The sequence below is a fragment of the Vigna umbellata genome, chromosome 9, assembly GCF_029865625.1.
Source record: "Vigna umbellata cultivar VRB3 chromosome 9, Vumbellata_1.0, whole genome shotgun sequence".
Classification (NCBI taxonomy): Eukaryota; Viridiplantae; Streptophyta; class Magnoliopsida; order Fabales; family Fabaceae; genus Vigna; species Vigna umbellata.
The window spans coordinates 14686286-14703518 of record NC_142173.1 but is presented as its reverse complement, the minus strand read 5'-3'; the positions used below and the strand labels follow the sequence as shown (position 1 = coordinate 14703518).

The 17233-nt window shown below is 37.8% G+C and overlaps 1 protein-coding gene across 1 annotated transcript; it reads left to right on the top strand.

Moving 5' to 3' along the window:
• Positions 1-16262: 16262 nt before the first annotated feature.
• Positions 16263-16786, top strand: LOC148192661 (uncharacterized). The gene is made up of 2 exons (XM_088099254.1): positions 16263-16610; positions 16697-16786. Exons 1-2 carry the CDS (start codon positions 16263-16265, stop codon positions 16784-16786), a joined length of 438 nt encoding a protein of 145 aa, XP_087955380.1.
• Positions 16787-17233: the final 447 nt, after the last annotated feature.

Sequence of the window (17233 nt, the reverse complement as noted above, 5' to 3'; positions counted from 1 at the left end):
AAACAAATGAAAGCTGAATCTGATGTCATCCATCATGCACTCGAGCTCTAAGTGAATTTGTCATAGCTCATATGGGGTGCAGATAAGGAACATTCAATCAGATTGTTCAGCTCAATCAAAACACGGTTTCAACCCAGAATTTATGACAAATAAGCAACTGAACATGACTTTGACAAAAATAGAATATGATGCTCAAATAAAATGACTCAAACAACCGATTAAGATGAGGAACAATAATCAAAGTAAAGTTGGCACATACAAATAGACTCAACTAGAACCTAATGAACAGATCAACACCAAAACACATGAATCAACACAAGACAACATAAAATACTCAAGACATTGCACAAATGATAATGAACAACACGGAAAATTTGAAAACAACCAATCGCACAGATTGAATCTCAAGACAGAGAACAGATCGAGACCGACAATTTAAGAATCGACGAAGAGTAAAACTCAGATCAGAGAGAAACGAGATACTTAGCTCAAGCGGACGCGCCTAACCTAGGCTCTGAATACTACTTGATGACTGAAGGCTTGAGCAGGATCGGGAGACGACGTGAAATCTGGACTTGATCGAACTGAAGATCCGGGAAGCAGCGGAAGAAACAGATTTATACAAGAACCTAGGTTTTGGAGTCGAAGATGAACAGTAATGGACAAACCATAGATTCGAGGTTTGTTCGGTTGAAAACCTAGGGTTTGAGGCGGAAGCTGATTGGAACGGTGGTGAAGTGATTTTAATCGGTGAGAGAGGTGAGGTTCTGCGATGATAATGTGGCTCGTGGTGGAGGAGCTCTCTCTCTCGAGAGTGAAGTTGATGACGACTTCGCGAAATGAAGAGGTGATGTAGTGCTGAGGGAAATTCGCGAAGGAATAAGCTCGCGTGGTAGCGATGGCGTAAGCAATCCACGCGGATGAAGCAGAGTGGAATAAAAATGGTTACGTGGATGTAAGAGATATCTGAAGTGTCAATGGAAAATGAAAGATGAAGCATAAATGGAAGGTGGCTAGAGGAGATCCTTTGAGATTCTCTAGCTTGACTTTCAAGGGAATTAAATTCTGGAGTTCTTGATGGACAAATTTATGAACACCAAAATATGATGTCACAAACTTGTTTTTCAATCGGCAAGTGTGACCGAATCGTTCAAGTAATAAACTTGGTAAGACCAAGTATCGTTCTTCCCAAAGGACTCACGGCCTAGTTTAGTTGTGTGATTGTTTGATTAACTAAGACTTAAAGACGAAATATTTGGAGTTTAATATTGAAGACAGAAAATAAACATGTATGCATGAAGTTTTGATCAATGGCAAAAAGCAAAAGATAAACACTTTCAATGAAATTTATGTATGAATATGTTGTTGGGGGTCAATTTCATCTTATCCACTCTCATATATTTTAAGAATCCAACATTCAAATCATCATTGTTAATGCCACTCTCTAAAGTACCTTTCAAGAAGGCTTCTCCCTAATCACGAGTTCATACAATTCCTAGCATTCCTAATGATCAGTTCATAAGTGCAGGAGCTTAACGACAACCAATATCATATTGGGAGAAATTCCCCGGATCTAGACTTCCCCGTACGTGCCCGTATCGACAAAACCAATAATCATGCATCGAATGAGTTAAACAATGCAAGCATTAAGCAAAGAGGAAAAACCCTAACTAATGATGAAAGAAAGCATAAGTCTTAATTAAAAGATGTAAAAACAGATTCCATATATGAGAGCTTCACAAGATTACATTGATTCCCCAACAAACATACAGAGTTTAGTTCACCATATTCATGGTGAACCTAGATGAATTACAATGAAAGAATGAAAGAATAAACCCTAAAAAGGTGAAGAGGAAGCCTCAGCATCCAAGATCCTCCTTTAAAGGGGTGGAAGAGAGAGTGTTTGCTTCGTTTCTGCCAAAGATACCTAACCCTAGGAAACCCTAAAGCTTAAATACCATTCGTAAATTACAAAAACTTAGGTCCAAGCCCATTAAAGTGCCGCTCAGCGGTAAGTGCGTGTCTTGTTTTCTCCCCTCAGCGGCCATTTTGCCCCTCAACGGATCTCCCGTGAGTGCCTGAGTGCCGCTCAGCGGTAAACTGCCGCTGAGCGGTGACTTCGGCTTCTCCTTTTGCACTTTTTGATGTCTTTTCTGATTTCATCTCTCCCCTTCTTCACTTCTTTCACCAAATTCACCTTAAAACCTGCACAAAAACACTGAAATCAAGCATAAACCTGTCCAGCTCTCTTATTTCTAAAAATATGAAGAAAAGCATGATTTCAAGCTAGTTTCTAAGTGTAAAGGTTGCTTTTAGTGTCAATTTTAATCATAAAAATAATAGTTTTTCAACTGTTATCACAACCCCAAACTTAAAACTTTGCTTGTCCTCAAGGAAATAAGATGTAACTCAATCTTCAACCAATTCATATGATGATTCACTTTATTCAAAAAAAATCTTCTTTTCAAGATAAGCAACAACTTCACTCAAACTTATGACCAAGAGTTCAATCAGGATGTGCACATGCTTTAGTGTTCACAAAGTCATTTAAATTCCAACAAATGCTATTTTTCATGAATGATCAGTCAATTAAGCATGGATGTTCATGTGTTCATGGAATATTTCCTCACTAGGTAAAGTGTTTCACTCAACACACAAGTGTATAAGAGGTAAAGTGTTTCACTCATTCACTCCACTATCACAATGTTACATGAATCAACTTTGCCTTTCATTTTACCACAATCAAAAACATTCACAAGCATGCATCATCACAAGGACTTTTCTATGGCTTATAACGTGGCTGGGCTAACAAGAAAATTGGTTTTTCTAGATCACAAAACCCTTGAGTTAAGAGAATCATACACACAATCATCTTATTCTTTCCCAACTTTCTTTTGCCTTTGCATTGAGCTTTGTTTTTTTTTCTTTTCTTTTCTTTCTCTTTTTCTTTTTCTTTTCACATACTTAATTATTAGCCCTTAGCTCAATGCTTTCAATTTCCCTTTCTATTTTCCAACAACCCCAAACTTGAACATTTGTCAATACCACAAAATATTTTCTACTTAACTCAAGGTAAAGATTTTCAATCAAGGGTTTCAGTGTATGTTCAAGGCTAAAGGTTCAAAAGGATTGAACACAAAGTGTTCTCTTTTAGTGGGCTAATTTTTACAAATTTGGCCAATAAAAAGGTTTCCAATAAACGGCCTTGATCATATGATGCAAAACAAGCAATTAATTCAATCATAGAAAACCTGGGCAAAACCATTCATGCTTTCAAAGTAATAGCATTCAACAATAACAACTCTGGAGCTCAAAATCTCACATATAAGCTCATTCACATTTGACATACACATCATGCTTAATTTCACAATCACAATCATGATATCATGCATTTGTTCACAAAGCTTGTGAATCACCTGTATAAGCATTTTAATGTGCACATCATCTCAACATCAATTAATCATAAGCATCATTCAGCATTACTTATCACACAATCACAGTTAATTGCAAACCATCACAAGAAACCAGGTTTCAAATAGAGTACATCAAACCCTAATCTAAAAACAAAAACAAATAAGTTCAGAAAACTTAAACCACAAAAGCATAATCATATGATAGCATTTATCAGTAAATGCTATCTCAGCTCCTCATCAGTCTGAGCTGTCCTCTGTATCTTCTTCTTCTTCCTCATCTTCAGCATCTTCAAATGCATCATCATCATCAGCTTCATCTTCTTCCATCTCTCTAGGTGAAGCTTCAACTGCTCCAGCTCCTCCTCCATGCACTGGTTCCTCTGGCCAAGCTACCACATTATGGAATTCATCCATAGTCCACCATGCCGGCTGGAGGTGTATCATACATCCCCACAATCATCTCAGTAGTGGCCACCTGCCCTTTGTGAATGGACTGCAACTGAGCACCTATAAGAGACATATACATGTCCCTCATCTGGAATGGTTCTGCTTCATAAGTATCAGCAGATGTCTGGCTCTGTGCTGGCCCTCTCTCTCTACGAGCCCGGCGTGGTGGAACTGGCTGAGCTGCATCATCACCTCCACAGTACTGTCTATAATAGGCCTCATCAATAGCTTTTCTTGGCCTCTCAAATGGTGGAACAGAAGTGTCCACCCCAGCTAGCTTGCAAAGGTGAGTGATCAAAGAAGGATGTCCTAATGGTGCTTTGTTGTTTGAGGTGTTAGCACATACACTAATTTCATCAGCTATCACCTGCCCAATATTAACATTTAAATTTCTGATAGCACAGTAGATGAATAGTGCCCTGCTGAGAGTAATATCTGACACATGTGAACATGGCTGAATGTTGGCATGAGAAAACGCCATCCAATACTTTGCAAGAGGAGTCAAATCCATCCTCCTAATGTTAACCACTGAGCCAGATCTATTCCTTTGGAAGTGTCCTCCAGGTATACACAATACTCTCTCCACATCCTCATAATCAGCACCTTCCTCCATGCAAAGAGCAAACTGGCACTGCTCACCAGCCCACACAGTATCCAGGAAGTTATTGATAGAATCAGGATCATACCTGATAGCATGGCCGCTGAGGGGAGAAAACAAGACACGCACTTACCGCTGAGCGGTATTTTACCGCTGAGCGGCACTTTAATGGGCTTGGACCTAATTTTCTGTAATTTACGAATAATATATAAGCTTTAGGGTTTCCTAGGGTTAGGTATCTTTGGCTGGAACGAAGCAAACACTCTCTCTTCCACCCCTTTGAAGGAGGATCTTGGATGCTGAGGCTTCCTCTTCACCTTTTTAGGGTTTTATCTTTCATTCTTTCATTGTTATTCATCCAGGTTCACCATGAATATGGTGAACTAAACTCTGTATGTTTGTTGGGGAATCAATGTAATCTTTTGAAGCTCTCATATATGGAATCTGTTTTTACATCTTTTAATTAAGACTTATACTTTCTTTCATCATTAGTTAGGGTTTTTCCTCTTTGCTTAATGCTTGCATTGTTTAACTCATTCGATGCATGATTATTGGTTTTGTCGATACGGGCGCGTACGGGGAAGTCTAGATCCGGGGAATTTCTCCCAATATGATATTGGTTGTCGTTAAGCTCCTACACTTATGAACTGATCATTAGGAATGCTAGGAATCGTATGAACTCGTGATTAGGGAGAAGCCTTCTTGAAAGGTACTTTAGAGAGTGGCATTAACAATGATGATTTGAATGTTGAATTCCTAAAATATATGAGAGTGGATAAGATGAAATTGACCCCCAACAACATATTCATACATAAATTTCATTGAAAGTGTTTATCTTTTGCTTTTTGCCATTGATCAAAACTTCAGGCATACATATTTAATTTTCGTCTTTTGCATATAAAATCCAAATATTTCATCTTTAAGTCTTAGCTAATCAAGAAACCACATAACTAAACTAGGCCGTGAGTCCTTTGGGAAGAACGATACTTGGTCTTACCAAGTTTATTACTTGAACGATTCGGTCATACTTGCCGATTGAAAAACAAGTTTGTGACATCATATTTTGGTGTTCATAAATTTGTCCATCATCAGTCCTCCTAATATTCACCACAGAGCCAGTTCTATTTCTTTGAAAGTGTCCTCCAAGTACACATAGAACTCTCTCCACATCCTTAAAATCAGCACCTTCCTCCATACAGAGAGCAAACTGGCACTGCTCACCAGCCCACACAGTATCCAGGAAGTTATTGATGGAATCAGGATCATACCTGATAGCATGGCCTCTGACATAGCCCAGATAATTCTCAACTGGATAATCACCAATCTTCTTTGCATTGGTGTAGAATTCTTTTACCACAACTATATTTGTAGGCGTAGGGTATGTGGCTAGCTTTCCCCAATCATTCCCTAACAATTGCTCTCCAAATTGAGGAGCAAAGTTAGGTATCATTCCAACCTTTCTCTCCATCAGAAGTCTCCTGTCTTGAACCACCCTAAAGTGCTTCTCATGTTTCCTAGATAGGAACCTGCTAGATTGGGGTTGCTCTGGTTCCTTTTCCTTTCTCTTGGTTGCCATGGTTTTCAATCTTTTTCCTGATGAGGATGCCATTCCTTCATTCAGAACACAAACAAAACCACAGAACATGATGTTAATCGTTAGTAAAACACAGAACAGAACTCCTTTCGAAGCTAAACCACCGCTGAGGGCCAGAATTCCCCCTCAGCGCCACCAGTACCACATTCCATATCACAAAAAAACAGAAAAATCAAATCTGGCAGAGTGCCGCTCAGCGGCAGTTTACCCCTCAGCAGTAACTCTGCAGATTTTTGAAAAACCTATTTTAAACCTTTCCTAACTCCACCCAAATGCAATTTTCAGTTTTCCAGTTCATAATCATGCAGTTTAATCGGTTCAAACATCAAATATATCATCAAATCATGCAAAGAAATCAAAACCCCTAAATCTTCATGCTTTGACAATCATATTCAAAATCAAAAACCCTAGAATGAACAAAATGCATTTTACTTACTTGGGTGGAGATACTAGATGCAATGAGAATGCTTCCAAGCTAGAATGCTCTCTTCCAACCCCAAACTTTGATGGCACACTAGTGAAAAAGTGAGTGGAAGAGAAATTTTCTTAAGAGGGAAGAGTGAAAAGATGTGGAAAACCTTGGAGAAGGTATGTGGGAGTGTTTGTGCAGAGAAAAATCTGAAAGTGTGAAAGAATACGCAGCTTAGGGTTTAAAAATACCCTAATGGGCTCGGGTCCCGCTAAGGGGAACTAAAACCCAATCTGCGAGAGTACCGCTCAGCGGTAAAGTACCACTCAGCGGCACTTTCGTGATGTGTTCTTCTCCTTCTTTTCTTAACCTACGTGCCTCCTCAACATGCCCCTCACTGGCTCCCTGCAATTCAATGTTCAAAATGCTTATGCAAACCCTAACTAAAACAAATCAACAAAAATATTCAATCAACTGGGTTGCCTCCCAAGTAGCGCTTGTTTAACGCCACGAGCCTGACCCAAAATCCACCAACACCCTTCAGTAGGTGCAAAATTTTCTTACCAACACCCATCAGTAGGTGTTACAGCCATTGTATCCTTCAGTAGATACTTAACCACCTAGCATCCTTCAGTAGATGCTATATCCAACAAAATAAATACAAAAATAATGTTCACAAATTAAAAATTACAAAACCAAATCAAAAGTTTTTAAATTCACTGGGTTGCCTCCCAACAAGCGCTCTTTTAATGTCATTAGCTTGACCCAATAAAGTTCAAGTTCCATCTTCTTTATAGTTGATGTTGTCATTCCACCAACTCCTCAACTGTTTCCTTTGAACTGTTTTGGTTCTTCTAGAATATGGAGACTCTATCTCTATCATCTCCTTCTCTTTAAAGCCCTTCACAACCCACAACTTGTTCTTGATTCTAACAGGTGTGCCAAGTTGGAGTCTTCTTTTCTTCCAGTCTCTAGGAATTTCTTCTCCTCTTCCAATCTCTTCTTCCTGGGGTACCTGAAACAACAAACAATGGTTACCTGAAACCTCAAGATTTTCATCTTTACGGCTAGTCATGGGTGCATCTCGAAATGCAGCTTTATAACTAGCTTCTTCCTCCTTTGCTTGCGCCTCATCTTTGAAGACATCTACCACCACTCTCTCCTCTCTGTCCTGGAGCACCACTATACCTTCATTTACATCAATGATAGCCCTGACCGTTTTCATAAACGGTTTTCCAAGTATGATAGGTATCTTCTCGGTCTCCATCTTCATCACCACAAAGTCTGCCAAGAACTGAAGTTTGCCAACACAAACTATAATGTCCTCTACAATCCCACATGGCTCCTTTGAAGATCCATCGGCCATTACTATTTTAACCTTTGCAGGTTTCACTTTAACATTGCCGATTTGCTCCAGTAAAGAATAAGGTATCAAGTTAACACTTGAACCTAAATCAAGAAGAGCTTTCTTTACCTTTTTCTTCCCTATAGTACAAGGGATAGAAAAACTGCCTAGATCTGATGCTTTAGGAGGGAATGATTCTTTCTTAACAGTTATACACTCTTTTACCTCATCATCTCTACGTCTCTTCTTTGTAGAGATTTCTTCATCAGATTTTGTGTAAACTGCAATTTTCTGTAGAATCTGTTCCTAAGGTGCTTCATTATCCACCATTCTGAATAATTCTGTGAAGTCCATTTGTTTCTCTTGATTTATTGGAAAAGGAAAAGTGTTTTTGCTCTCTATTTCTCTTCTTTCTTCTGTTTCTCCTTCTTCTAACTCAATTGTCTCTTCATTCACACTCTTTACCACTTTGCACTCTTCTCTGGGGTTAACCTCAGTATTAGCCCCAAAATTTCTATTTGGCCTTTCTTCCAATTGCTTGGTAATCTGACCTATTTGAATCTCCAAATTCTTTATAGCAGCTTCAGTGCTCTTTTGAGAAGATTCAGTTTTCTGTATGAATTGCTGAAGAGTTTCTTCCAACCTTGTTGATCTTTCATTAAGCATAGATAACTGTTGCCAAAAGGTTGGTTGCTGCTGCTTATTATATTGATTTGCTTGCCCAGTTTGTCCTTGACCAATGCTTGGATGTGGTTTCCACCCTTGATTGTAATTCCCTTGACGGTATGGAAATTGATTAGCCATGAAATTAACATCCTCCACGGCTTCCATTGGAAAAGCACATTGACCATTGATATGATCACCTCCACATAATTCGCACAACTGGGTTTGTACCTGTGCAGCAGTTTTCAACTCTTTAGGTAATTGTGCAAGAGTTTTAGTCAGAGTCTCCAACTGTTGAGTTAGAATTTTATTTTGAGCTAGCAAGGCATGATGTGTCTGTAATTGGAGAACCCCTTTTTGTTGCATAGGAGCTCCTCTCTCACTGTGCAGCTCATTATCACTAGTAGCCATGTTTTCTATAATTTCTGTGGCTTCCTCTGGAGTTTTCCATTTAATATTGCCTCCTGCTGAGGCATCAAGCATCATCTTGGTTTGTGAACCAAGCCCTCCAAGGAAAGTTAAGACTACTTCCTGTTCTTCAAAACCATGCGTGGGTGTTTTTCTTAGCAGACTTTTGTATCTATCCCATGCATGCCCCAGTGATTCTTCCATGCCCTGCTTAAATGAAGATATCTCTTGCTTGCCTTTTGTCACCTTTGATTGTGGAAAGTACTTGTTCAAAAACTTTGTTACCACTGCTTCCCACTCTGTGAAACTTCCTTCTGGAAAAGAATTCAACCAAAGCTTAGCATTGCCTCCCAATGAGAAAGGAAACAAACTAAGTTTGATCGCTTCGTCTAGCACCCCATTGATTTTGATTGTGTTGCAAATTTCATTAAATGTAGTAAGGTGCTCATATGGGCTTTCATGAGATAACCCATTAAATTGATTGCTCTTTACCAGTTGGATCAGTGCTAGTTTGACCTCCATGTTAGCTGCATTGACTCTAGGTCTAGCTATGCTGTTAAAGTGCTGAGGTCCAGCTGTATTGGTGTAATCAGCAAGAGTTCTTCTGATATTATTATTCTCCATATTTTCTGTGCTATTGTCAGAACCTTGTGGTGATGGTTGCAACAGAGTTTCCGAAGGAGGGAAAAGTTCTCTAGATGTTCTGATTCTTCTCCTCCGTCTACTGTCTTCTAATCCTTCAAGCAGAGGTTCTGTTGTTTTCTTGCTCCTAGTTCGAATTGCCTCCTGCATACACAAGAACACAAAACCCTAAAAAAGATTTGGTTAGCACAAAAAGATATAAGAGAAGATATAAGATTCAGAAAATAAAAACAGAAAACAGAAAAACAAAAAACAGAAAAATAAAATCAAATAAAATCAAATAAAATACAAACTGAAAAAGATAAACAGAAAAATAAAATAAAATAAAAAAAAATTCGAAATTTAAATTAAAAATAAAAAAAATAAGTCAAAGATAATCAATAATCACACAAATTAACCAGTTAAACCACGAGTCCCCGGCAACGGCGCCAAAAACTTGATGGACAAATTTATGAACACCAAAATATGATGTCACAAACTTGTTTTTCAATCGGCAAGTGTGACCGAATCGTTCAAGTAATAAACTTGGTAAGACCAAGTATCGTTCTTCCCAAAGGACTCACGGCCTAGTTTAGTTATGTGGTTTCTTGATTAGCTAAGACTTAAAGATGAAATATTTGGATTTTATATGCAAAAGACGAAAATTAAATATGTATGCCTGAAGTTTTGATCAATGGCAAAAAGCAAAAGATAAACACTTTCAATGAAATTTATGTATGAATATGTTGTTGGGGGTCAATTTCATCTTATCCACTCTCATATATTTTAAGAATCCAACATTCAAATCATCATTGTTAATGCCACTCTCTAAAGTACCTTTCAAGAAGGCTTCTCCCTAATCACGAGTTCATACAATTCCTAGCATTCCTAATGATCAGTTCATAAGTGCAGGAGCTTAACGACAACCAATATCATATTGGGAGAAATTCCCCGGATCTAGACTTCCCCGTACGTGCCCGTATTGACAAAACCAATAATCATGCATCGAATGAGTTAAACAATGCAAGCATTAAGCAAAGAGGAAAAACCCTAACTAATGATGAAAGAAAGCATAAGTCTTAATTAAAAGATGTAAAAACAGATTCCATATATGAGAGCTTCACAAGATTACATTGATTCCCCAACAAACATACAGAGTTTAGTTCACCATATTCATGGTGAACCTAGATGAATTACAATGAAAGAATGAAAGAATAAACCCTAAAAAGGTGAAGAGCAAGCCTCAGCATCCAAGATCGTCCTTCAAAGGGCTGGAAGAGAGAGTGTTTGCTTCGTTTCTGCCAAAGATACCTAACCCTAGGAAACCCTAAAGCTTAAATACCATTCGTAAATTACAAAAACTTAGGTCCAAGCCCATTAAAGTGCCGCTCAGCGATAAGTGCGTGTCTTGTTTTCTCCCCTCAGCGGCCATTTTGCCCCTCAGCGGATCTCCCGTGAGTGCCTGAGTGCCGCTCAGCGGTAAACTGCCGCTGAGCGGTGACTTCGGCTTCTCCTTTTGCACTTTTTGATGTCTTTTCTGATTTCATCTCTCCCCTTCTTCACTTCTTTCACCAAATTCACCTTAAAACCTGCACAAAAACACTGAAATCAAGCATAAACCTGTCCAGCTCTCTTATTTCTAAAAATATGAAGAAAAGCATGATTTCAAGCTAGTTTCTAAGTGTAAAGGTTGCTTTTAGTGTCAATTTTAATCATAAAAATAACAGTTTTTCAACTGTTATCAGTTCTCTCTACAGAAAGTTTAATTCATTATTCTCAAAAGTGCCTTACAAGAGGTGGTGACATGTCTATATATAGGACTAAAAGTCCCTCCTATCTAGCACATGCCTAACACCTTTTACACATGTTTTAATAAAAGTAAAAGAAATACTACACTAAACTAATTGGGCTTGGACCCCGTCTATCACATATGATCAAGGCCATTTGTTGGTAACCCTTTTATTAGTCAAACTCATAAAGTTATCCCACTAAAAGAGAGCACTTTGTGTTCCATCATTTGAACCCTCAACCTTGAACATAATTTTGGAAACCCTTGTGAAAAGCTTTACCTTCAGTTAAGTAGAAATTATTTTGTGGTATTGATAAATGTTCAAGTTTGGGGTTGTTGGGAAGTTATGAAAGGGAAATTGAAAGCATTGAGCTAAGAGCTAAGAACTAAGTATGCAAAAAAAAAAAGGAAAAAGAGAAAGAAAAGAGAAGAAAAAGCAAAGCTCAACGCAAAAGAAAGTTGGGAATAAGTAAGAATGATTGTGTTTATATGATTCTCTTAAATCAAGGGTTTTGTGATCTAAAAAACCAATTTTCTTGTTAGCCTAGCCACATTATAAGCCATAGAAAAGTCCTTGTGATGATGCTTGCTTGTAAGTGTTTTTGATTGTGGTTAAATGAAAGGCAAAGTTGATTCATGTGACATTGTGATAGTAGAGTGAATGAGTGAATACCTCTTATACACTTGTGTGTTTGAGTGAAACACTTTATCTAGTGAGGAAAGATTCCATGAACATATAAGAACATTTTTGCTTAGTTGATTGATCATTCATGAAAAGTAGCATTTGTTGGATAGTATGTGATTGTGTGAACACTAAAGCATGTGCATGTCTTGATTGAAATCTTTGCAATGAGCTTAATTGAGTACTTCCTTATCTTGAAAAGGGAGTTTTGAATGTGGTGAACCATTATATGGATTGATGGAAGATTGAGTTACATCTTGTTTGCTTGAGGACAAGCAAAGTCTTAAGTTTGGGGTTGTGATAACAGTTGAAAAACCGTTATTTTTATGCTTAAAATTGATACCAAAAGCAACCTTTAAGGCTTAGAAATTAGCTTCAACTCATATTTTTGATTTAGTTTTCTGAATAAGAGAATTAAAGGTGAATTTAATGGTTTTGTGCAAGATTCCCTTGATTTTGTAGGCTAATTGAATGATTTGAAAGAAGAATTGAAGTACCAAATGATTGGAATGCTGAAAAGTCAACTAGTCAACCAAAATGCAGAAAAGTAAAATAGTCAACCAGTCAACCAGAATACGGAAAAAGTCAATCAGACGAGTTTTGGGCCAGTTTTCTGTGATTTTATGATCTGTTTGGGCCTGGACCCGTTTTCTATTATTTCTATGTCCTATTTAAAGACCTAGATGTCTCAGGGTTTGTATCTTTGGCTGGGAGGAAGCAGAAACACACTTTTCACCCCTTGGGGGTAGCTTGGGAGATGGTGACGACTCTCCTCTTCTCTTTCTAAGGTTTTTCTATCTCTTTCACTATTTCATTATTGTTCATCTAGTTTCACCATGAATATGGTGAACTAAACCTTGTATTGTTGTTGGGGAATCAATGTAGTCTTGTGAAACTCTCATATATGGAATTTGTGTTTTAACATCTTATTTTAAGATACATGCTTTCTTTCATCATTAGTTAGGGTTTTTCCTCTTTGCTCAAAGCTTGCATTGTTTAACTCATTCAATGCCATGATTATTGATTTTGTCGATATGGGAACGTATGGGGAAATCTAGATCCGGGGAATTTCTCCCAATAGCATATTGCCTAGACATAGGAATATGTGGGTTGGTTGTCGTTAAGCTTCTGCACTTCAGAATTAATTATTAGGGATGCTAGGAATTGTATGAACTCGTAATTAAGGATAGGCCTTCTTGCAAGGTGATTTAGAGAGTGGCATTAGCAATTGATGAAAAGAATGATGAATTCCTAAAAGTATATGAGAGTGGATAAGATGAAATTGATAACCCCAACAACATACTCATCCATCTAATTCATTAAAGTGTTTGTATTCCTCTTTTCCATTGATCAAATTCATGCATACATGTTTAATTATTGTCTTTTTCATTTAGAAACTTACAATTAAATTGTTCTTAAGTCTTAAATAATCAACAAATCACATAGCTAAACTAGGCCGTGAGTCCTTTGGGAAAACGATACTTGGTCTTACCTTGTTTATTACTTGATACGATTCGGTCACACTTGCCGATTGTTAAACAAGTTTGTGGCGCCGTTTTTCGGTGTTCATAAATTTGTCATCAAGTTTTTGGCGCCGTTGCCGTCGGAAGATCCTTCGATAAATGGATTTTACCGAAGGACTGAAGGTCGTCGGTAATAGGCCTTCGGTAATCAACATATTTCCTGTAGTGTTTTCCCGTCGTCGGTCTCGTTGTTGCCTATATCAGATCCACACCTGATCAGTCAGTCGCCGAAAATGGTGCAACTAAGCGAGGCTGCTTCCACGGCATCGAAACGTTCTTCTTCTCCTTCTTTTGTAGTCCTGCATTGCCATGCTGCTTCGTGGAGCTCAGATCATTGCAAGCCATCTGATCAGTCTCTTCCTTCGATTGGGAAGCCAACACTAGTGCAGAAATGGCCTTTAATGTCACCCCTTAGACTTCGGATCACACAATATCCAACGTAAAAAATTGACCGGTTGGAATGGAACTAGGCACCAAACCAGATTTGGTTTTCGGTTGAAATGCCATAAGAGATCCAAAAGACGTAAGCTTTTCTTATGAGGAAACTAGCAAAGGGAGAAGGTGCTACTACGCTACCCAAAGACACGAGTTGCAGTAGACGTCGGTTAATGCCATGTCAAACGTCTATAGTGCCCTTAGACGTCGGTTTTGGTGTAATCCTACCTCTTTATAGATGTCAGACTCTATAGGTCTGCGTCCCATTAATGTCACCCATAAACACGTCGGATCGGGATCTGATGTTAAAAGCCCAAAATAAAAGACGTCTAAAGCCCTTTCTGCACTAGTGCAAGCAACGGTTGGGATGATCCCTCCGGCATCGGTGAAAGTGGGGCACATAGACAACACAACAAGCAAGACCCTTTGGTAAGTAAAAACACACACAAACACTAATTGTTTAATTTTTGTTTCCCCTTTTTTAAAGAAAAAAATTGGTTCGCTATTTTCGTTTTGTTTGTTTCGAAATTTCATGATCTCGGCTTTTACAATTGCATTTTTTTTCCAATCTCTCGCAAGTGGTTATCCGTTGGTCTCAAATTCGTTCTTTATTCATTTTTCAAAATTATTAAATTTGTTTTTTGCACACCTAGAAAGGGGCATGTTTGGGACAAGAACAAGATCCTATGTATGTTTTGGTTTTGTTAAAAAAGAAAGGCTTAGATTCTCACACTAAGAGGGGGGTTGAATTGGTGAAGCGTAAAAATATAAGTTTTCAAAATCTTTTTCACAAAATAGGATGTTTTTACACTTTTCTTGAATCGCAAGTTAAATGGTATGTAATGCAACAATTCACTTAATTGAATACAAAAACAAATTAATCGACTATAATGAAAAGTGTAGGGATCAGAAAATTCAAACACTGGTTTTTATACTGGTTCGGCCAAGCCTACATCTAGTGTCCTTCCAACCATAGGAAGCAAATGCACTATAGAGATCAAGGTTTTTACACCCAGGTTTTTACGGCGACCTTACGTCAAAAATGTAAAACACCTCTCTAACCCTCTAATCTAATATAGGCAATATAGCAACCAAGACACGCAACAAGACCACTCTCTTCTACTGTCGAACCCTTTGAGCCACCCTCAAAGTCAAGAACACAGTTCTTCTTCCTGCAAACACCACAAAGAAACCAGTCAATCTTCACGATTGCAGAAGTTCCTGATCGAGCAATATACACCTTGTTGTGCAGAGTGATCAGACGTTCAAATCCAATAAACCTTGCAGCTCAAGAATCCATCAAGATTGCGATCACCACGGTGGTTCTTGGTTCTTGGAGCTTTTTCCTCTTCTGTAAGATATTTCACAATATACTGAAAGATATGAAAGTGTTAGAATCAATTGTTTTTCTTCTTACAGAAATCAAGTCATGCGTCAATATATAGTTTTTCACTAAACAGACGTGTTTTAATCAATTTAGCTATTAATATAATCGAATACATTTCTCAGTTATATCATAATAATAGCAGTCAAATGCATTAATTGAAAGCGCATTTAATGTAATCGATTTATAATAAATGTTTGTTCAACATATTCAAAAATATGACCATTGTGACAGTTATGTCAAGCATTTAACCAGTTTTCAAAACAACAACTAACTTAGTCGAATACAAGTTGCATGCATTCGATTAAGTAAAAACACTTAGCACATTTTTGAAAAATTTTCTTCACAAATTCATCACAGCACACTTGAAAAATATTTGTGCAAAGACACGAGTTTTAATCGATTTCACAAATAATGTAATCGACTTAAAACTATACGTGGAAATCAAGATCCGGGATTTTCTCCCAATAGCATATTGGTTGCCTTTAAGCTTCTGTGCTTCAGAATTAATTATTAGGAATGCTAGGAATTGTATGAACTCGTAATTAAGGATAGGCCTTCTTGCAAGGTCATTTAGAGAGTGGCATTAACATTGATGAAAAGAATGATGAATTCCTAAAAGTATATGAGAGTGGATAAGATGAAATTGATAACCCCAACAACATACTCATCCATCTAATTCATTAAAGTGTTTGTATTGCTCTTTTCCATTGATCAAATTCATGCATACATGTTTAATTACCGTCTTTTGCATTTAAACCTACAATCAATTGTTCACAAGTCTTAAATAATCAACAAATCATATAACTAACTAGGTCGTGAGTCCTTTGGGAGAACGATACTTGGTCTTACTGAGTTTTATTACTTGATACGATTCGGTCACACTTGCCGATTCTTAAACAAGTTTGTGGCGCCGTTTTTCGGTGTTCATAAATTTGTCATCAGAAGAACATGAAGAAAGTACTCAAAAAGAATAGATATTTAGATGAGGAACCTATTGATGTACAGGGCAATTGCAGTGTTATCTTGCAGAAGGCACTTCCTCCAAAAATTAAAGATCCAGGAAGTTTTACTATTCCTTGCGTCATATGGAATGTTGAGATAGGGAAAGCCTTAATTGATTTAGGGTCAAACATTAATTTGATGCCCTTATCTGTGCTTGAAAGGATTGGTGGTCTTAAAATGAAGCCTACTAAGGTTACTTTGCAATTAGCGGATGGATCTACCAAAAAGCCTTATCGTGTGGCGGAGGATGTTTTGGTTTGCATAGACAAACTTAGATTCTTGGTTGATTTTCTGGTAATGGAAATTTGGATGATGGGACGATAACGCTTAAAGACCGAGAAGATGAGGTAATCTTCAATGTCTTCAATGTTGAGCAACAGATTCAAGTTAAGAAAAATAGTCATAAAGTTGCATATGAAGATGCACTAATGACTAGGCCTGAAGATGCTAAGACGGTTGATAACAGTTGAAAAACTGTTATTTTTATGCTTAAAATTGATACTAAAAACGACCTTTAAGACTTAGAAACTAGCTTGAACTCATATTTTTGCTTTAGTTTTGTGAATAAGAGAGTTGAAAGTGAATTTAATGGTTTTGTGCAAGATTCCCTTGATTTTGTAGGCTAATTCAATGATTTGAAAGAAGAATTGAAGTACCGAATGATTGGAGTGCTGAAAAGTCAACCAGAAACCAGAAAAGTCAACTAGTCAACCAGAAAAGTCAACTAGTCAACCAGAAAAGTCAACCAGTCAACCAGAATGCTGAAAAACCAACCAGAACGCAGAAAAAGTCTGACCGAGTGGCGCTGAGCGGAAAAATACCGCTGAGCGGCACTTTTCGGGTGCCGAAATCACCGTTGAGGGGCAAAACAGCAGCTGGGAGCCAAAATGGATCATGCGCTAGTACCGCTCAGCGGT

Excerpts from the sequence above, each read along its gene's own strand:
- LOC148192661 (XM_088099254.1), top strand. The coding sequence starts at position 16,263 with ATGAAGAAAGTACTCAAAAAGAATAGATATTTAGATGAGGAACCTATT. Across the intron at positions 16,611-16,696 it reads GATTCTTGGTTGATTTTCTG|ATTCAAGTTAAGAAAAATAG; the intron begins GTAATGGAAATT and ends GTTGAGCAACAG.